At 36.2% G+C, this 22,704-nt stretch overlaps 1 protein-coding gene across 1 annotated transcript; it reads left to right on the top strand.

Moving 5' to 3' along the window:
• The first annotated feature begins 760 nt into the window (after window positions 1–760).
• Window positions 761–21,315, top strand: LOC108980231 (myosin-6-like). The gene is made up of 38 exons (XM_018951095.2): window positions 761–1,199; window positions 1,800–1,928; window positions 3,391–3,534; window positions 3,795–3,940; window positions 4,031–4,190; window positions 4,347–4,405; window positions 4,526–4,685; window positions 5,090–5,239; window positions 5,310–5,446; window positions 5,518–5,664; window positions 5,773–5,874; window positions 6,290–6,347; window positions 6,440–6,541; window positions 7,389–7,426; window positions 7,598–7,724; window positions 7,799–7,969; window positions 8,056–8,187; window positions 8,289–8,398; window positions 8,477–8,537; window positions 8,823–9,000; window positions 9,131–9,336; window positions 13,148–13,267; window positions 13,477–13,575; window positions 14,739–14,951; window positions 15,115–15,254; window positions 15,462–15,591; window positions 15,682–15,756; window positions 15,873–16,043; window positions 16,340–16,486; window positions 16,661–16,843; window positions 17,269–17,400; window positions 17,484–17,554; window positions 17,781–17,880; window positions 18,363–18,419; window positions 19,882–19,938; window positions 20,078–20,158; window positions 20,284–20,366; window positions 20,678–21,315. Exons 1-38 carry the CDS (start codon window positions 1,197–1,199, stop codon window positions 20,790–20,792), a joined length of 4,494 nt encoding a protein of 1,497 aa, XP_018806640.1. The 5' UTR covers window positions 761–1,196; the 3' UTR covers window positions 20,793–21,315.
• Window positions 21,316–22,704: the final 1,389 nt, after the last annotated feature.

Raw genomic sequence — 22,704 nt, 5'->3', positions numbered from 1 at the left:
ACACGGGAGGTTGGAAGTGACACCGTGTATAACAAATATAAATTGACAATAATATTACGTTCATCAAAGATATATTGAAAATAATATTTAATGGAAATGAAGAGAAATTAATTAAAATAAAAATTGAAAGTTGAATAAAATATTATTAGAATATATATTTTAATATTATTTTTATTTTAAATTTTGAAAAAATTGAATTATTTATTTTATTTTATGTGAGAATTTAAAAACGTCTTAATAATTAGATGAAATGAGATGAATAATTTTGTGAAAATAAACATGACCTAAAAGAATTATATTATCTATAGATCTCAATTAAATACACCGACTTATTATATTTATAAAAATATTTTTATTAGAAAAATTTTAGTGTTAAAAATTAATTTTTTTTAAAAAAAATGATAAAATAAATCTAGTACTTCATAATTATAAATGAAATTAGAAGTACCCAAGTTTGGCGCTTGGACATATTAATAACGTGTCGATAAATGATTTGCAAACATGGAGACCAGGGATGACTTGCAAAAATGATCACGTGCTGCGCCGAATAAAGAACCTTCGCATTAAACAAACTACCGTATCGGTAAGGACAGTAAAATTTAGAGGTACGTGTGCAAACAGTAGCTCAAATGGGCAGTATCTGCAAATAAAACAAATACCGATGGGCAAATCCGGAAGTCCAGCTTAATACTGAGTTTTACGCGTTAACGTTGTTTGTTTGTTGTGCTCTTCGATAGGGAAGCGGAAGCCAAAGCAGGGAGAGGGAGAGAGAGAGAGAGAAACAGAGGGAGAGAAAGAGAGAGAAAGTGCGAGAAAACAAGGGGGAAGATAGTTGCAAAGGAAGGATTTGGTCTTTTCCCACTCTTCTTCCCGCCTTTGCTTGGCCCTCTGCAACCGCATTTTCCCATTTTACCTCCCCTACCCACATTTCATTTTCCCATTGCTCAGCTATAGACCACCAAAATTCAAATTCCGTGCTGTTTGGGCGCTAAAAAAGGGAGCATTTGCACTCGTTCCCGGTGCGACTTCGAGTTCAAGGAAGGTTTCGGGCAATTAGGGACTTGATTGGATCGAATTTGTTTTGATAGGTGGGATCTATGGTTTGGTCCCATTGGGTGGTGGCGGTTGTTCTTGAAGGATTTTAGGGTTCATTAACTCAGCCTCAGATCTCAATCTCGTCACATTTTCGTTTAAAAATGGTATTCGCTTTCCTTCGGCCTGGCATTGTCTTCCCCTCGAAGTCTAGCAATTTTTTTTTTCTCTCTCTAATAGTTTGTATTGAATTTTAAAAATTATGTACATGTCTTATTTTTCACATCAATTCATGTTATTTATTAACTTAGTACCACGAATCTGTGCTGAAATTTGACTTGAACTTTTGGAGTGTGTAAATTCGAGTTATATTTGCATGCTTGCATTATTCAGCGGGAAGCACTGTAGTCTGATTTTATCTTCATTTTTACTTTGGCAGATTTCGTAATCAGATGTGTGGAAATAAAATGTTTAATAGGACACTTTTGAAAGTATTTATCTCACAAAATTATCATTTGTTAATGATTAACGACTGGTCAAATTTAGTTAGCCGATTGTGTTAATTTTTCTGGGGAGGCAGGGGCACTCTCCAGCTTTATGTGTGAATGGATTCCATTATAATCAGTGGTTGCACTCTTGCTGCTCTCCTCACCTGTTTGCTACCTTGCATGACGCTTGTATTATATGTCAATGTTCATCTTGAAAAGTACTATACTCACACTCTGCTCTGTATTATAGACTTTCTGATGAGATAATTAACCACACAGGTTGTCCAAGCCAACTTAATGGTTGGATCTCATGTCTGGATGGAGGATCCTGAGGTTGCTTGGATGGATGGTGAAGTTATAGAAGTTAATGGTGAAGATTTAGAAATAAGCTGTACATCTGGAAGGACTGTGAGTGATGTTTCTCAAAATTAATATAAAATTATTGCATCATAACTGTGTATTTTGTTTATGATTAAAAAAATTTCATCAACTTGTTTTCTTCATTGCTATCTGATTCTATTCACATGTTTAAAACCTGTTTTGGATGATTGATATTAGCTTTTTTGATATTAGTTTATACGTGCCTTTCCTGATTTAGTGCCAATTGAGTGGAATAAGACATATTACAGGGAAAATTCATTAGAGTTTATAACTACTTATAAAAAAAAAAAAAAAAAAAAAAATCATTAGAGTTGATAACTGGTCTGCCTAATGTGGTGCATTTGGAGGCAGAGGAATGCTTGAACCTTTGAGGATTGTGAGAAGACCGTGTAGGAGCTAAATGATTCTGTTTTAGGTCTCTTTAGACTGAAAATAATAATTTATATTCGTCTAGCCTAGTTTTCAGGATTTTCTTGGTCCTGCTACTCTTTCTGGCTAGGTATATCTAATGTATACTCCTCGTGTATTTGGGTTGCACCTTTTGCTCTTTAACAAAATTATCTTATAAAAATAAAATTATCAATCACATCCATGATGTTGATTTCTGGGTTTGTTGATTGACAATTTTATTTTTATTGATAAACAAACTTTTCTTGAGCATGAAATAGACAAAGGCTTGAGTATACAAGACATATACAAGAGTGTCACCTATGTGTGTGGTTTGTTGATTGACAATTTTAAGAATTACTTTACGACTTATGTGCTTATAAGGAGGTTGAATACTTGAAGCCTCCTTTACAATTTATATTGTCAGGATTGCTTATAAAAAAATTATATTGTCAGGAGTTTGATCCTTAATTTTACTATTTTTCAGAAGCACTAAAATAGACTGTAAAATTTTCCATTATGGTTTTTTGTGACCGAGGAATTAGCTTTGAAATGTAGGTACAAAAAGTAAGAGTTCTTGCATGCCTTATCATCTTTCCAGTTTAAGAGAATTTTTTTTTTTGATAAATAATGCAAGAGAAATTTAGTACTAAAATCTCCATACATCAAGGGTAGTGGCCTTTATTTCATCTCTTGGGAGGCCAAGATCCTGGAAATATGCTTGCTTTCTGCATTTTATTCTATTTTGCCCTTTTTTTTTTTATAAGTAAGAATCTTTATTGAACATAATGAAACTAGGCAATGCCCAAGTACACAGAAAGTATACAAAGTGAGACACCTAATTACATTATAGTGAGCTGAAAAGAAGATAGAAACTCATGGACATTCCCACCCTTCAGTACAATAGCAGAAAAATTTTGCCCAATTATTTTAGAAAGAGTATTTATGCATATGGTGGTTAAGGTTCATTTGACTGTGTCTATAGTTGTTTCTAAGTGTTCTTGTGACATTATCAGAGCATCATTTTATGTTTATGTATATAGTGCCTGCTTCATGGGGTGGTTTTCAGTTGTGTAAGGGCTTATATTTATTTATGTTGTAGGTTGTAGCCAAAGCATCCAATGTCTATCCAAAGGATCCTGAATTTCCGCCATGTGGTGTTGATGATATGACAAAGCTGGCTTATCTGCATGAACCTGGGGTTCTACAGAATTTAAGATGTCGTTACGATATAAATGAAATATATGTGAGTATTAATCAGAAGTTTCCCGTTCCTCCCTCTTCTCCCATATTCACTTTGAAATGGATAGTTTCTTAATAAGTTCAGTTGCTTCACCAATATTTAATTCCTTTTTCATCTTTATAAGGTGTCTACAAAGTGTGGACACGTATAATTATTTGCTGTCCACATTGAGTTTTGTTGCTGTCTATCATTTTTCATTTTTTAAGTAGTATATCTCTAATGGTTGAGGTTTACAAAGCTAAACTTTCTAATGGTGTTTCCAGACATACACAGGAAATATATTGATAGCTGTAAACCCTTTCCGAAGGCTACCTCATTTGTATGATAATCATATGATGCAACAGTATAAAGGGGCGGCTATAGGTGAGCTAAGCCCCCATCCTTTTGCTATTGCAGATGCTGCATACAGGTATCTGTCGTATCCTTCTTTCAAAACTTATGGGAGTACTTAATGTTATTTGACATGCCTAAAAAATAAAAATAAAATTTTTTAATGTAGATTGATGATTAACGAGGGAATAAGCCAGTCAATTTTGGTTAGTGGGGAAAGTGGAGCTGGTAAAACAGAAAGTACAAAAATGCTTATGCAGTATCTTGCCTATATGGGAGGGAAAGCTGCAGCTGAGGGAAGACGGTCTGTGGAGCAGCAAGTCCTAGAGGTAACAATTTATTTGATACTTATTCAAATAGATGATGTTAAAGCTGATGATTCTAATGTTGCTTTCTTATATGTTATGGCTTTTTCTTGGAAAGGGATCTTGCATGAATGCTAAATTCCAGTCGATTCACTGTTTTTCTTCTTATTTGTTTGGCAGTCCAACCCTGTGCTAGAAGCATTTGGTAATGCAAAGACTGTCAGAAACAATAATTCAAGGTGGAAACCTATTTCTCATATCAATTTTTTTTTTTCTCCTGATTTCTACATTTATGATGCGTTGTATGTTCTGTTTGGTTGGGTGAAAATTTTTCTGAATTGTATATAACACAATTGCAGTCGCTTTGGTAAGTTCGTGGAGATTCAGTTCAATCAACGGGGGAAAATATCGGGTGCTGCCATCAGAACTTATTTATTAGAACGATCCCGAGTTTGTCAAGTATCTGATCCTGAACGAAATTATCATTGCTTTTATATGCTTTGTGCTGGACCACCAGAGGTAAACTGGTCTGCTCCCTGTGTATGATGCCTTGATTGATCATTGATCAAGCACAATAGTAGTCTGCATAAAGTTTTTAGTTTGCATAATGGAAGTCATCAAATGGAATTACAGGTCAGGGAAAGACTTATAAACAAAGGTAGAAACAGAGAAAATTCTTGGCTTAGCTTTTGGAATTTCATAACATAGTGTTCATGTTAAAATTTGTATATCTGTTGGGTTGGTGTTAGAACCTAGGTTCCCTTGGATTCCATTTCCAGAATCCAGAATAGTCAAAGAGACACTGTAGTGGCATTTACAGCTTAGTTTTATAAGTGACTGTGATGCACTGCCTTTAATTTTGTATGTCAAGTTGGTTTCCCGATTGGTTTTTCTTCACAACTCTAAATGACAATTGTTTTTAGGATGTTGAGAAGTACAGACTGGGAAATCCAAGAACATTCCATTATCTAAACCAATCAAAGTGCTATGAGCTGGATGGAGTCGATGATTCTAAGGAATACCTTGCAACTAGAAAAGCTATGGATGTTGTTGGGATCAGTTCTGATGAGCAGGTACTGTGTGGTTAGTTTTTTTACAACATATATTTCTACGAGAATCTCTACTAGAGTTTATTGTTCTCAGGATGCAATATTCCGAGTTGTAGCTGCAATACTTCATTTGGGCAACATTGAGTTTTCCAAGGGAAAAGAAATAGATTCTTCTGAACCCAAAGATGACAAATCTCGGTTCCATCTCAAAACAGCAGCTGAACTTTTCATGTATGTGATAATTGTTTACGATTTTCTAGAGAAGTTAAAAGGCAAATCCTCAATATGCGAGTTTTGTTTAGGTGTCACGAGAAGTCTCTTGAAGACTCGTTATGTAAACGTGTGCTTGTGACTCGAGATGAGACCATAACAAAATGGATTGATCCAGAATCTGCAGCTCTCAGCAGAGATGCTTTGGCAAAAGTTGTTTATTCAAAGTTATTTGATTGGTAGGTTTTAATGTACTTAGTAAGTTCATCATTAAGGATATATTGTATCCATTAATTTGTCTTCCTTTTTTCCTTTTGATTAAATGTTTTGAACACTGAATGACTCAGGCTTGTGAACAAGATTAACAATTCTATTGGTCAAGATCCTGATTCAAAAAACTTGATTGGGGTTCTCGATATTTATGGATTTGAGAGTTTCAAGACAAACAGGTGCTTAACCGGTATGCTTTTGTTTTCATTATTTACAGAGGTTAATTTGTTGCCAGGACAGGTTGAAATAATTGTGATTGATCTGATGGGGATGTCTAGTTGGAAACATAACTTTGTGGGCTTGATTCCATTTGTATGTTAACTTCATGATGAATCATATTTTGTTCATTTAAATATATGCTGGTCAGTTTACTTGTTCAAACACTCCTACAGGGATACTTTGGGTCATAGCTCGCTTCTTACCATTTTTTCTGGCTCTGGGCTTTCCTTGAGGATTGCTAATGGAATGGATATGTTAATTTTGAATGATTTTTTAGGTTGTCATATAGATATATAATTACAGTTGTATGATTTGACCCTTGTTTGTTATATTTTGAGTTTGGCATTGTGTAAAATGTTTATTGGCTCTGTGCAGCTTTGAGCAATTTTGTATCAATTTGACTAATGAAAAACTGCAGCAACATTTCAACCAGGTTTTGAGCATGAACATATGCTGTATTCTTTAATTTCCTCGATCTGCCAGATGATTTCCAACTTAGTTTAACATCAATAATGTGTTTGACAGCATGTTTTTAAGATGGAGCAAGAAGAATATACAAAAGAAGAAATTGACTGGAGTTATATAGAGTTCATTGATAACCAGGATATTCTTGATCTCATTGAAAAGGTTTGTCAGTTTTCTGGCTGCACTTGCTGTCACACATCAGAAAGAAAATTCATTTCATCAAATGTTCTATGGACACAAGTTATAATGCTCCAATGTATATTAATATATATTAAGATTATGGACTTTGAAAGTTATTTTGTTCGATTGCTTCTGTGTCTGCTTCAATCATTCCTTTTCTTGAATGCCATGGTTCACCTCTCTTGGGTCCTTCTTTTATACCTCCTGCATACTTGAATTTTACCCTTTTTTATCCTTCATAATGAAACTGCTACTTGCATGCGCATGAATCTTCTTTGATGATATAGTGAGACAGTTGTCCCACTTGTCTTTCCTTCTTACATTTTCCCTTCTGGTTTCTTTAGTTTCCTCTTTTTATCTTTGATGAGCCCCTATCAGTCCAATGATAGGTGTTTGTGGCTAATGCAGTAGGGGCCAGCACTTGATACTAAAATCCTGAACTTATATCCAATATCCATGGTTCCCCTCCCAGGTCCTAGGCTAAAGATTTCCTTCGTATAACAACAAATTGGACTTAATAAGAGTTCACGCATGCGTGTGTGCACACACATACACACAGATACACACATATGGTTGTGTATATATATATATATATATTTATACACAGATAAATATCGATGACATTTTATCTTATCATGAATCCTAGTTGGCTGTATGTTGCTTTTGTGCAATTTTATCATACTTGTCCATCTAAGTTCTTTGTTCTTGTTTTCGGTGCCTTTATTGTTGTTTCCATAGTTCAATTCTTGTTTTAGTTGGATTAAGGAGACACATTGATGAATGACATAATATGTGCTTTATTTTTCTAACATGTACGTTTGTAATTCAGAAACCTGGTGGGATCATTGCTCTTCTGGATGAGGCTTGGTATGTTCAAAAGACAAAAAAACCTATTATTCCATTTTATCTCATTTAGTTTTGTAACAGTAAACCTGTTTGGTCCCTGCAATACTTTTTGTTTCTCAGTTTGTTCTTTTTCTTAGAATTATGTATAAATTTATTGGGTGATTGTGACATAACCCTTGGTATTTTTTGTAGTATGTTTCCAAAATCAACGCATGAGACATTTGCAGAAAAGCTCTACCAAACTTTTAAAGAGCATAAACGCTTTAGCAAGCCAAAGCTGTCACGTAGTGACTTCACCATTTGTCATTATGCTGGTGATGTAAGTGTCTGAAATCATTTGGTTTGCATAGTAACATGCCTGAACATTTTTTGATGTGAAGAACTTTGTTTTAGGTCACCTATCAAACGGAGCTCTTCCTGGATAAGAATAAAGACTATGTTGTTGCCGAGCATCAAGCACTCCTGAGCGCTTCCAAGTGCTCCTTTGTTTCAGGCTTGTTCCCACCTTTAGCTGAAGAATCTTCCAAATCATCAAAGTTCTCGTCAATAGGTCTTCGTTTTAAGGTTTGTTTCTGCTGTATTGGTATGTGCAATCAAGTTTAATTCTCCCCATATGGTTCAGATTTCAAAATATTGTAAACTTAAAACAGCAACAATTGCAAACTTTGCTCGAGACACTGAGTGCCACCGAGCCACACTACATCCGTTGTGTAAAGCCGAATAATCTTCTCAAACCAGCCATATTTGAAAGTAATAACATTTTACAGCAACTTCGCTGTGGGGTAAGTTCTATTTTTGGTTATCTCATTGTAGTTTGGTGTACGAGTTAGCTTTTCTTCAGACATTTACTTGCGTAACTGGATTAACAAATGTTGTACTTCAGGGAGTCATGGAAGCAATTAGGATCAGTTGTGCTGGGTATCCCACTAGAAAGACTTTTGACGATTTTTTACGTCGGTTTGGCATCTTGGCACCTGATGTTTTAGATGGGAGGTACGCCTTTGTCATTTTATTCACCGGATTTGTGGCATTAGATTCGTATTCCACTAGCTCTAATTCTTGTTCATTCAGCTATGATGAGGTCACTGCTTGCACAAAGCTTCTTGAGAAGGTGAACCTTAAAGGGTATCAGGTATGTTTCCATAATAGTGTTCTCTGTACTGCTTGAACGTTTCAAGGATGTCAAATTCTGCATTTTCCTTTTATTGGCATGATTTTTTGCAAATGTCCATATTTAAATTGCCTGGCAGACCCACATTCCATAGGTTTTTGGGTTTTGTTGAATTATCATGTTGTTGCCATTAAGCATAGCGCTTATGAGCATTTATGTTGTTGTTGGCTGCTGTCTCTAGCATGTTCCTAATATATAACTTCTGGATAGGAGTTAAGACAATTTTTTGGTACCTTTCTTTTGCAGATTGGCAAAACAAAAGTGTTTCTTCGAGCAGGTCAGATGGCAGAACTAGATGGTTATCGAAGTGAGGTCTTAGGCAGGTCGGCAAGCATCATCCAGAGAAACGTTCGCTCATATTTGGAGCGGAAAAGCTTCATCTTGTTACGGCTGTCTGCCATCCATTTCCAAGCCTTGTGTAGAGGTACTGAGTAGTGTAGTTTTACTTATTTGCATGTTGGTATTGATTCAAGAGATTATTGACTTTGGGATTTTGTTACCTAACGATGGAGATTTGTATGACTTAATAATGTGTTTCTCTGAGTTGATTTCAGGACAAGTTGCACGCCATCAGTATGAAAACATGAGAAGGGAAGCTGCTTCTTTGAAAATCCAGAGACATTCTCGCATGTACCTTGCTAAGAATGCTTATAGGCATTTATACTTTTCAGCAATATCTGTACAGACTGGTATGCGTGGGATGGCTGCTCGTAATGAGCTTAGGTTCAAGAAGCAGACTAGAGCTGCAATTTTTATCCAGGTAAATATGAATTTTTTTTTTCAATTATATATAGGAATATAAATTTTCTTCTCGTTTATTTTTTGTATGGAATATTAGCAGGAAGCTTATTAATGCTAATCAAGGTCCTCTTTTTATTTACTCTTTTTTTTTTAGCGGTGAACAAGATTTTATTGATCAAAAGAATAGGCAAGAACCCAACATATATGAGAGCAACACCTAAGCGTGCTAGTTTAGAGTTTCAATGAATTCATCAAAAGACATGCCATGAAAATCAATTACAATCGACCAATGGAGTAAAGTATTGAAAAATAAATTTCTAAGCTTATCCATTGACCTTCAAAACTTCTTTCGTTCCTCTCCCTCCGAATACACCACCATAAACATATTGGAACCATCTTCCAAATTGAGGCAATTTGAGAGTTATCCTGAATGGCTTTCCAAGAAGCTAGGAGGTCAATTACCCGTCTCGGCATCACCCAAGCTACTCCCATTCAAGCAAAATTTCATTCAATAGTGTCTTGACAATCTCGCAATGAAGTAGTAGATGGTCAACCGACTCTCCACTCATTTTTCACATACACCCCCAATACATGAATATGATTCGACGTTTCCTTAGGTTGTCTAGAGTGAAAATCTTCCCCAAGGAAGCCGTCCATACAAAAATTTTTGCCTTTAGGGCCTTTCTCTTCCAAATACTCTTCCTTTGGAATGGATTTGTATTGTGCATTGTCATGGCTTGGTAGGAGTGGACCCTGAACTTCCCTTTCTTAGAAGGGCACCAAAAGATCTTGTCCTTGACTCCCCCCAACAAACGAGTGGAGTACACCATGGTCATAGAACCTCGAAAAAGCGTCAATTTCTGAATCTTGTGCATCTCTAAGGAATGTAACATTCCATTGGGGAACGCCGTTAGAGAGTATGAAGAGGTCAACAATTGAGGCTTCTTTCATACTTGCTATATCATAAACTTGTGGATAAGTTTCCTTGAATGCCCCATCGCCACACTATACATCATGCCAAAATTTAATTTTGGATCCATCACCCATCGTAAAGAGGGTATATCTTGAATATGTTTTACAACCTCTTCTTCTATGCTTCCATAGCTCCACACCGTGAAACTCACCTCATTAGAACACCATCCTCCCCATAGTTCACCATGCTTCAATTCGATGATGATTCTCCACAAGGCCCCCCTCTCATTGTGGAATCTCCATAGCCACTTGCCAAGGGCTTTGCTGAAAAATTGCAAGTTCTAAATACCCAAACATCCTTGAATAGAGAGCATATTGTTGTCCATTTCACCAAGTGAAATTTGAACTTGTCGTTTATCTCCCCCCCCCCCCAAATAAGAAGCCATGTTGGAGTTTCTCCATGCGATGAGCCACCTTGGTGGGGAGCGGAAATAATGATAGGAAGTAGGTTGACAAGTTGGAAAGAGTGCTTTGGATTAGGGTGACCCTACCACCTTTGGATAAATACATCCATTTTTTCTGGAACATCATCCCAAATAGATATTGATTTGAATGGAGCACCCAACGGGAGGCTAAGATATTTCATAGGCAACTGAGATATCTTGCACCTCAAAATGGAAATGCTTTCCACATTAGGAACATCCCCACCAAAACTATTTCTGATTTGGCCAAGTTCACCTTCAACCGAACTTCAAAGCATAAAAGGAGAGCCCTAAGAGCTCGGATTTGATCACGTTGAGCCCCACAAAAGATTAGGGTCATCGGCGAATAATAGATGGGATATGTTGAGAGTGCCAGTATTGGCCTCCCCCACTGAAACCCCATATATGAATCCACCTTCCACAATGCCTGAGATCATCTTGCTAAATGCTTACGGGTGTTCCATTTTGTTACTCCCTTTGTTCTTTATATGCTTTTGTTGCGTCGAAATAAAATGAAAGTTTATCAATGCTGTCAAGTTGCCTTGGCCGGCCATATAACTAGGACTTGGATGGTAGTAAGTTATTGAATTTGGATGGGCTAGGAGAAATTTTCTGAATTCGTGACGCTTCTAGTAGGTGATGGCACAAGATCATGCTTTTGACTTGATGTTTGGTGTGGGAATGTTGCATTAAAATAGTTATTTTCTGACTTTTATAATGGCTGAGAGCAATGATGCTTCTGTTAGATCTTTAGGACCCATTAGAGCAAGGATGCTTCCTGTGTACTTGGCTTTGCCTATTTTTAATAATATTCCTATTTATTGATAAAAAAAGAAGTTAAATGGACTTTCAGGTTGTTTGGGAACTGGTATCAACAGACGACTCATTTTTTTATCTGCTAGTGGCTGTAGGCGTTGATAGGTTGTACTGGAAGGCTGTCTAAGAAGTAATGAATTCAGCATCAATTGTTTTTATTAGGTGTTGAGAGTGCCCAGTAAGGATCAATTCCCTTTGAGTGTAGCAAAATTCTTTGGAAGGGTCCTTTTTTGTTTTTACTTTGGACAGCTAGGAAGATTCTAGCTTGTTGCAATATGTAAATCCAGTGGAGAGTTAGTTGACTATCTATTGTTTTATTGCTCAGCAAGTGGATCGTGGTCTTTTGTTTTGTCTTTATTTAGGGTTCAATATGTGTCGCCCAAGAAGGTGGTTGAAGTGCACTTAAGTTTGAAGACAATGTGGTATTAGTTTTATATGCAATGCAACCCTGCTCCCTGTGTACTTGGGCAACACCCACTTCATTCTCATTAATAAAGTTAGTTTACCTATTAAAAAAAAGAAAAGAAATGCAATGCAACCCCTTTTTGCCGTATGAAGGCTATACAAATTCTGTTTTTGTAGATCTCTTGGATTTTAGATTGTAATCTTTAGGTGAGCCTTTTCTTATAATCCTCGCTACACGGACTTTTCTTTTGCCTAATAAAATATTTATTACCTATAAACAAAAAGTAAGAAAAAGATAGGAAGAGGCACACACTTATCAGTTGGGATTTCATATAAAGGAAGTGTATCTCTTACTCTTGTTTTGTATGGCTTTAAGTTTTAAAGGTGATTATTCTTTATGTTAAGATCACAATTCATGTCCCATTCTCTCTTGGCGAGGCATATATAACAATATGTAATTTTAAAACTCTACAATTAAAGCCACTAAAGTCTTAGTTTTAAACGCTGTATTTGACATGTACGGACCACTAACAGTGTATGTTCATACAAATCGCATAGTAGAAAATTGATGACCAAAACTATCTTTATTTAGACCTCGTTTGTTTTCGCAGATGAGATGAGTTAAAATAAAAGTTAAAAGTTGAATAAAATATTGTTAGAATATATTTTTTTAATATTATTTTTGTTTTGAAATTTGAAAAAGTTGAATTTTTTATTTTATTTTGTGTGAGAATTTGGGAAAATTGTAATGATTATATGAGATGAGATGAGATGAGATGAGAATGGTTGTGAAAACAAACGATGCCTTAATCTTTTATTATGGTGCAACTTACCATTTTAAACGGGTTACTTTTTCTGTTGAGTAGCAGTCTTGATTGCACAAACAATTTTTTTTTTTCGTTTTCTATTCTGGATCACTAACAGATCCTAGAGGGGAGGGGGTGGGGGTTCTCTGCAAGGACAAAAGTATACAGAATGAAGAAAAAAACTAGTATTTCACAAAGCTTAAAACCAAAAGCTTTAAGAAGCCTTAATGCTGGAAAAAGTGGAAACATTGGAACACCAAGGCATTTGTTTTCCTGTTTATAAAATTACTGCTTGGCTTTAGTTTTTCCTTGTCTTTTCGGTAGATTATCCTGTTAATAGAATTCTTATTTACTGATAAAGAAAGGTAGATTATGCTCCCTGATTCTATGTGAGTTCATTCTATCACAGAGTCAATTCCGAAGATACTTGACCCGCCTTCATTATCTAAGGATAAAGAAAGCAGCAATAGCCACACAATGTGCATGGAGGGCAAGGGCTGCACGTCGAGAACTACGGAATCTCAAGATGGTGATGAGTTTTTTTCTTTGTTTGATGACAACATTCTTGTTAATATGTTACAATAACTCCTCCCTCATAGATGGAAATATTTATAAAAATTCACGTGCTCTAAGTATATAAATAAATTGGTTATATACTGGTTACTTCTATTGCTTGCGCACACATTGCATAGAGTGATCATATGTGGATTTTTTTTTTATTAAATGGCTGTCAAACAGGCTGCCAAGGAAACTGGTGCTCTCCAAGCTGCCAAAAATAAGCTGGAAAAACAAGTTGAAGAACTGACCTGGCGTCTGCAGCTGGAGAAGAGAATGAGGGTAATTTTCTTGTGTTTAATTAAAAAAAAAAAAAATAATCCAGGATTTTAATTTAGTTGTCATCTGGGTAATTAGCTGTCCTGTTGTATCTTTGGCTTGCTTCAAGTATCGCAGGATTTCCTTTTAATTGAAATTTACACTTTTTTGTCTGTTAATACGAGTGGCTTCTATGATTAAAGAATTTTGTGTAGACCAAAGGAGTTAAGTGATGGTTTCAACTTTCAAAACAGTGTTAAAGATGTGTACAAGGTCCTTCTTCCATTTTTGGCTACACCCATTGTGTTAACCTATCTGTCGTGCAATGTCCATGTTTGATTCTCTCTTGGGGTCCTCAGCTGGAGATACATGTTGTTCCACTTCCTAACTAGTAACTAATCTCTTAGGATTGATGCTTCTTCTATCATAAATTAATACAATAAAACCTCTATAAATATTGGTACCACTGATATTTTTCTGGTGAATCCTTTACTATCTCTTTACAATCGACTTCCTTTTTTGGACTGAGTGGGTTGTGCCTCAGCGGGTGGTGGAGTTTGTTTTCTGATGAGGTTCATTTACCAATTTAAACGTATAGAGGATGGTTCCCCCATGTTACTGTGGTGTATTTGGCAGGAATATAATGCTCGAACCTTTCAAATTTGGGAGAAGATGGTGGTAGAACTGAAAACCACTATGTTCAACTCTCTTTATATTTGGATGGCTGCTCACAATAATTCCCATTGCTGTAGTTTCTAGAATTCATGGACTCCTGTCCTTTTTCATCTTCTTCTAGTTGGTTGCTCTCTTTTGTATACTTCTTGTGAACTTGGGTTGTGCCCCTATGTGCTTTTAATAAGGTACTTAAAAAACGTTTGAAAATGGTTGCACTTAGTATGAACTTTGGCTGCTGTCTGTTTCTGTGTACAAGTTACTGGTGCAGGGATATAAAGTTATTTCGATATTTGGTAATTTTTTTTTTCTATCAGCATTGGTGCATCATTTGACTTTTGCTAAAAATGGTTCTTTTCTACCTCTATTTCGTCCTCTGTTGAGAAAGTTCATGGAGTTTCGAAGAAAAACAAAGATGCTTAGAATGTGGTGTCCTTTTCATATTGTTCTGGAAAGTTGGAAACTCTAAAGCTATCTAGTTTTACTTATTCTAGTCATGGTATGTATTAATGCAGGCTGACCTTGAAGAATCCAAAACTCAGGAAAATGCAAAATTGCAGTCTGCTCTGGAAGAGATACAACTTCAATTTCAAGAAACTAAAGCACTGCTTATCAAGGAGCGTAATGCAGCTGAGGAAGCTGCTGAACAGGTTCCAATTGTACAGGAAGTTTCAGTTATTGACCATGAAATGGTCAATAAACTTGCTGCTGAAAATGAACAGCTCAAGGTAAGGTTGCTGAAATTCTGGCATTTATATGATGCTTCTCAGAAAAGACCTTGGTGTTGCTTCTTGAAAATGATCTTCGTTTTTATAAGAGGCATTCAAATGTTTACTTCGAAGTGGATGCATTTGAATTTGCTCATATATTTATGGCTGTTGCATTTTTTAGGCCCTGGTAAATTCTCTGGAAAAGAAAATTGATGAAACAGAGAGGAAGTATGAAGAAACAAGCAAGGTTTGTGAAGAGCGGTTAAAGCAGACTTTGGAGGCAGAATCAAAGATAATTGAATTGAAGACAGCAATGCAAAGGTTTCATACTACGTGTTTTCTTCCTCTATCAGTTAGTGTCCCGTGTACCAATAAAAAATATAAAAGTTAAGTGTATGGAGTGAATTGTTTTGGAAATTGGATCCATTGGATTTTTCTTGATTAGATTGGGTTTGGCTACTATGCTTTGAATTTTGATCTATTAGATAAAAGATTACTTTTCTGAATTATTGCCAATACTTTTCTCAGGCTTGAGGAAAGACTTTCTGACATGGAAGCTGAGGACCAAATTCTGCGTCAGCAGGCATTGTTAAATTCTCCAGTTAGAAAAATGTCAGAACATTTAGCAATTACAACACCTGTAGAAAATGGTCATCATGTAAGTGAAGAAAATAAAGTGTTGTATGCTGTTTATGTATTGTTATTGCCTCTGTTATATAGTTCTGAGAGAGGAGTATACTTATTACAGGAACCACAGAGTGCCACACCAGCAAAAAAGTTTGGTTCAGAGTCTATGAGAAGATCCCAAATTGAAAGGCAGCATGTATGCACTTGATTGAAAGGAAACAAAATATTGAATGTCTAACTATTAATTAATTTTTCACTTAATTTTTGTTGTGGAGATTAAATGGTTGATTCTCGTATTATTGTCTGGTGCAGGAGAGTGTAGATTCTCTTATCCAATGTGTGACACAAGATCTTGGGTTCAGTGAAGGAAAACCAGTTGGAGCATTTACCATATACAAATGTCTGCTTCACTGGAGGTCATTTGAAGCAGAAAGAACTAGTGTGTTTGATCGCCTCATTCAGTTGATTGGTTCTGCAATAGAGGTTAGTTGATGTATAGAGAAATTGTTGTTCCTTCTTTGGCCAAGTGTGGGATGTTAATTAGAACATACGACCTAGATTATGTGATTTGGAATGCTTGATCGCTAAAACTTTCACTTTATTAGCTTGAGAAAGACATAAGATTCTTTTCCCTCTTTCGTTTTCTAACTATCAAAGTATTAAAAATATATTGAATAAATAGAAGGAAAATGTTAATAAAAAGGAAAAAGATGGAATTATCTCAAGTTTAGTCAACTGAAATCTAACACAGTTGGAGCTTGTATTGACATTTCTTGCAGAGCCAGGATAACAATGATCGTATGGCTTATTGGCTAACCAACACATCTACGTTGTTGTTTTTGCTCCAACGAAGTTTAAAAGCCAGCAGTGGAACTGCAGCGCGGAAGCCTCCCACCCCAACATCATTATTTGGGAGGATGACTCAAGTACTGAGATGATTATGATATATATACATATGTATATACAAATTTTTTTCTATATATATATTTGCATGTGTACATTTGTGTCCACGCATGTATGCTTTGGCACAAATGTACGCATCTATATACAGAATAAAATTTCATGGGCATTATCATCTGATTGTTGATGGTGTTTCCTAGGGTTTCCGTTCTTCTTCTGCCAATCTTTCAGTTGGTCCAATTGATATAGTCCGCCATGTTGAGGCGAAATATCCCGCTTTGCTTTTCAAGCAGCAGCTTGTTGCATATGTGGAGAAGATATATGGGATTATCCGAGACAATGTGAAGAAGGACTTGTCACCACTCCTTTCTTCATGTATCCAGGTATAGTGAATCTCAATTTTCCAGCACTGTATCTGTACAATGAATTGTCTCCTTTTTTTCCTATACGGATTTTCGGGGCTTAAATTTAGCGAGACAATTAGTGCCGTCTACATACATGATTTTAGTATGAATTAAAATTAGTTTATCTTTGTTTATATTTCATGGTCATTTTTTCCCTGAATCTGAAGTAATTTATCTTCTTTTAGCTTAGTTTTATACTCATTATACCCAGCCATATACAGGGCATGACTTTTATGGTAGGCCTGCTTTATTTCCTCTATATGTTTGCCACAGAAGGTGATGAAAGCCAGCTAGGTTTTCTAGGTTGATGTCCTGTGCTAGCCTGTAGTCCTATAGCACTGATTGGTTTATCATATCTTAACTAGCAATTTTCTAATGCCAGTTATCTGACATCTGACAATCAGGCACCCAGAACATCAAGAGGAAGCGTTTTAAAGTCATCTGGGCGGTCTAATTCGAATAGTCCCCCAGCTAGTCCCTGGCACAGCATCATCGAGAGCCTTAATGGCGTTCTCTGTACATTAAAAGAAAATTTTGTATGGAATTACTTTTGGGAATATTCAAGTGAATTATTATCTTATTTTTGAGTTTTGGGAACTTATAGTCAACTTTGTTTCAGGTTCCTCCAGTTCTTGTTCAGAAGATATTCACTCAGATTTTCTCGTATGTTAATGTACAGTTCTTTAATAGGTAAACTGTGTTCCTCTGTGTGTCAAGATATGTTATAAGCTATCAGTATAACGCTTTTTTTTTTTTTATTATTGGTAAACAAATTTTTATTGATCAAAAGAGTAGGCATAAGCCCAAGTATACGGGACATATACAAGAGCAACGCCTAGGCGTGCTGGTTTAGAGATACGAGGAATAAGCTGTCAGTATAACTTATGGATGCATTACTTGTTTGATGCTGCTGCAGTCTTCTCCTTCGACGAGAGTGCTGTACATTCAGCAATGGGGAGTATGTGAAGTCTGGGTTGGCTGAATTAGAGCTATGGTGTTGCCAGGCAACAGAAGAGGTACTATTTTGAAAAGTATTATACCTAATGAAGGTCTGTTTGACACTTGTTTAACCTTACCCTTCCCATGGGCAGATCTTTGTAATAGCACTCAATGAGCTACAGCTCATTCGACACTTCCACCCCCATAAGAATGGGCTGGAGGGGTTGGCTCAAGTGGTAGAGTCCTTGGGCTTGGGGGTATGCTCCCCCCAGGTCCAAGGTTCAAATCCCCTTGAGTGCAAACAATCTCTAGGGGCCACACCCCCTGGTGAAAAGCCAGCGATTTAACTAGTTTCGTGTAGGGAAACTTCCGAGGGTGTGGTGCACGGGACCGGGGTTTACTCTGCAGGAGTGGGTCCAAAGGGCCTTGCCTTGGAGAGGTTCTCCGACATCAAAAAAAGAATGGGCAGGAGGGGAAGGTTGTGGGTGTGTTTAAAACTACCACAAATAAAAAAGGATGGGTATTTATTATTGTTTGTTTGAACCTTTTATCTTTGCAGTATGCTGGCTCATCATGGGATGAACTCAAACATGCAAGGCAGGCAGTTGGATTCTTGGTATGTTCTTTTCGTGTTGAAGAACAACATAAAACATGATTTATTGATTATTGATCTGACATACATTGAAAAAGCCAAATGTAGAATTAGGTTTAAGCGCCGTGGAAAATTTTCTGTGGGATGAAGAAAACATATTCATTAGCTGGTATTTTCATATCAATCACTTTAATTTTGGGTTAATTTTTATTTCTTTAATTACTGATAATTTTTTTATTTCTTTAATTATTCAGAAATGGTAAGATATAAAAGTCTTAGGTTCATTTTCCTAGATGGGTTTAGCATCGCAACTAGGTGTTTTCTCTTGTATACATCCAATGTACTTGGCTACGCCTATTGACATTAATAAATTTTAGGTGTTTTCTCTTGTATACATCTAGTGTACTTGGCTACGCCTATTGACATTAATAAATTTTTACTTATAAAAAAAAAGATATAAAAGTCTTTCAGATATTAGTCATCAAGCAATAGGCTGCATGGTCGAGTCCAAATTAAAGCAATGTAGTTTGAGAGACTGATTTGAAGTTCTTTGAGTTACTACAGAAGTTATCGTATCTTTCCTTCCAAGATCTCTCATATTTATGCAAATTGTTGGGCTAAAACTCTTGTACTGAATGATGTTAATTTTCTGGATTTGAATTAGCTTTTCTTCTGTTTTTTAGGTATTTCCTTTATATACGTTCTGTGTACTTGAGCTTTGCCTATTCTTGGTAATAAAGTCTTATTGATTATAAAAAATATATATATATATATATTTATGCAAATTGCTGGGGTCATTTTTTCATTACAAAGGCACAAATTTCACACATCAGTTGGGAACACTTATCCACATAATACCTTTACAATTCACACAACCCTAGGTTTCATTTTCATAATAACTGTTAGTCAAATCCCTAATATATTCATCTGGTTTCACATTGTGCTGCAAGTAGCTTTTGCCACTTGACGGTGTTAGGTTGACTTCGATGCCATTTGTCACGATTTGGGGACACATCAGCTACTTCTGGTCCTTACCCCAAAGGAACTAGTCATTATTGGATTTCCTGTAGTTGCTTGTGGGATCTATTACATGCATACATTTCACAGTCCATGTGGTTCAAAGTATCATTCTTTCAACCAATTGTTTAAAGTTTTGCACGTGGAATTCTTATATAATTATTGGATAGAGACAATAAAGTGACGTCCCTTGTTACTTCTACTTTTATCCTCTGAATTTATAGCTCCTTTGTATCTAGTTATTTTTATGGGTTTTTTTTTTTTTTTTTAATTTTTAAAATTATTTATTTTTATTTTATACGAAAAAAATTTGTTAACATAGTTCCGTATGGTTATGAGCATTATTTTTCTTCCATCATGTCTGTTTTTGTTGATGGTGTTAAATATGGACACTAATGCAGTAAATAGTTACTTTGGCTCTGATGGATATGATATTAAATCTCAATTTTCCGTAATAAACTCTCTGCAGGTTATACACCAGAAGTCTAGAATTTCCTATGATGAAATTACTAATGACCTCTGCCCTGTAATTCTCTCTCTCTCTTTCTCTCTCTCGCCACACACACATTATTGCATGATTTCTTTTAGAGTTTAAACTGATAGGACTGGCTGCATGTCTAGAAAAATATTGTTCTATCGTACTCATTATTGCTTATGGTCTTCAGATCCTGAGTGTTCAGCAGCTCTATAGAATATGTACGCTATACTGGGATGACAATTACAACACTAGAAGTGTATCACCAGATGTAAGCCAAAAGATCGATAAAAATAATTTTTTAAATTGGTTCTAGATATTGGTTTCCTTTTCTATAGTTGGCCTATATTAGATATGTAACTTAGTAATTTGTTCCTGCTCCTGTAATTTTTGCAGGTCATTTCCAGCATGAGGATTCTAATGACAGAGGACTCTGACAATGATGATGGCAACTCCTTTTTGTTGGATGATAATTCCAGGTTTGCAATTTGCATACACTCATTTCTAACTGTAGGAAATAACTTTGTGTCTTTATACAAAAAGAACAATTCACAAGAGATCTTTGTCAAGGTTGGATGACAAGGAATTCTTTTTCTTTCTTGAAGCTACAAGAAAATACATCCAAGGATTTTTTTATTATTTATTTTGTTTTGTTTTTGTTGACACTATAAGGAAATAACGATACGCATATTTTATTTAATGTTACTATGATATCTAGTGATGGAGAGTAAAAGAAAAATTCTACAACTGTGTTCTCTACTAGCATTAATTATAATTATTGTAAATGCAGCATTCCTTTCTCGGTTGATGATATTTCCGGTTCCCTCCAAGAGAAGCATTTTTCTGATGTAAAGCATCCTGCAGCACTCTTGGAGAATCCAGCCTTCCAATTTTTACAGGATTAAGGCCTTGGTTCTTTTAGCATTTTTTTTATCCCTGTGGTGAGTCAAATTTAGTCAAGGATTCAACTGAAACTTCAACTCCGGTCAAAGCCACTGTAAATCCAACCCCTCCATCCCCCCTTCTCCTCTTATATTTTTCCTTCATTTTAGCATATCCACTGTCCTGGAGTAAAATTATTTTCTTTATATTAGCAATGTAAAATTTCCATTAGGCTGGTTCAGATAGTTAAAGAGACAGGCTGGGACAGGGATAGGTTTTACACTTTTGAGTCAGTCCACCACGTGCTTTTCTTCTGTATTTTCATTTGATTTTTTGTTTTCCCTTTGTAACGGGTCACTTGAGGCCAGCATTCTTTGTAGGGTTGGTAGGAAGGAAGAAAGTTACCGATAGTGAGGTGGGAGGAGCTGATCTTAAGGCTACTTTTCCAGTCCCCCCACGTATTTCAAAAGCTACAGAATATGTCAGGATTTATCTCTGTATTGTAATTGAACTGTAATATAGTATATTTCTTCTCATTTCACTCCATATATACAGTTGCAAAGATTACTTACAATACACTTTTCTTGCATGTACTTGTTGAGGCAAATCTTTTTTTTTTTTTAATTAAAGCCTTAATGAGATGCAAAAGCTCCTCTTTTTTTTTTTTATAAGTAATCAAAGATATATTAATAAAGATAGGCAAAGCCTAAGTACACAAGATGATAAATAAGAGATAAGACCTATCTAGGTCGAAGTAAGAGAAACTAGAAAGTCATGAAAAGTCAAGCCATTAAAATCTAAAGCAATGACCCATAGAAATAAAGTACAGAAAAAAAAAAGTTCTAAGTTCCTCTGAAGATCGCTCTTTGTTTTCGAAAGTTCGATAATTGCGCTCTTGCCATATACATTACATAATACAGATCAAGATCATATCCTACACTGCCTTGATTTGTTGAGCTCTTCTCGGAAGTGTCCAGCTGGCCAATAGATCTACCACCGTTGCAGGCATAACAATGGCTAACTTTATCCGGCTAAATACTTCAACCCACAAGGCTCTAGTAGTCTCACAGTATAGCAAAATGTGATCCACTGTCTTGCCAGCTCTCTTGCATATGCAACACCAGTCTAGAATGACTAAATGGCACTTCCTCAGATTGTCTGTAGTCAGAATCTTCCCTAACGCTGCTGTCCAAGTAAAGAAGATTGCTTTCGGAGGCGCCTTATTTCTCTAGATTCTCCATGGGAATGAGGTGTTGGCAACTTGGGAAAGAGACTTATAAAATGATCGAACTGAGAAAATGCCCTTACCCCTAGGCGTCCACCATAGCCTATTGACTTGCTGTCCATCCGGCTTCATGGAATAAAGTAAGTTGAAAAACGCCTCAAAGGTGTCCACTTCCCAGTGTTGCGCCGCTATACTAAATGTGACTTTCTACTGAACTTGGTCTCCTGTTAGAAGCATAAGGTCCTCTATTGAAGCTTCCTGGTTGCATGCCAATTGAAAAATAGCTGGAAATGTATCATTTAGGGCCTCATTCCCACACCATATGTCATTCCAAAACTTAATGCGAGAACCCCTCCCCAACACCAATTTAGAAAGGCTACTAAAATCCCCCCACCCCTTCCTAATGTGTTTCCAAACTCCCACACCTCTAGGCCCGTACACCTCTTCAGTACACCATCCCCCCACATGTTTCCATATTTACAATCAATCACCAGCTTCCATAAGGCTTCTGTCTCGTTATTATACCTCCATAACCACTTCTCAAGCAGGGCCCGATTGAAAATTCTCAAGTTTTTGATACCCAAACCACCAGATAAGATTGGTGTACACACCTTATCCTAGCTGACTAGGTGAAATTTGAATTCATCATCTAGCCCACCCCATAAGAAATCATGGTACAATTTATCAATCTGAGCCACTACCCTGGCAGG

Source organism: Juglans regia, chromosome 7 (genome assembly GCF_001411555.2).
Source record: "Juglans regia cultivar Chandler chromosome 7, Walnut 2.0, whole genome shotgun sequence".
Classification (NCBI taxonomy): Eukaryota; Viridiplantae; Streptophyta; class Magnoliopsida; order Fagales; family Juglandaceae; genus Juglans; species Juglans regia.
The sequence above is the reverse complement of the archived record's forward strand: the minus strand, read 5'-3'. Positions and strand labels throughout refer to the sequence as shown.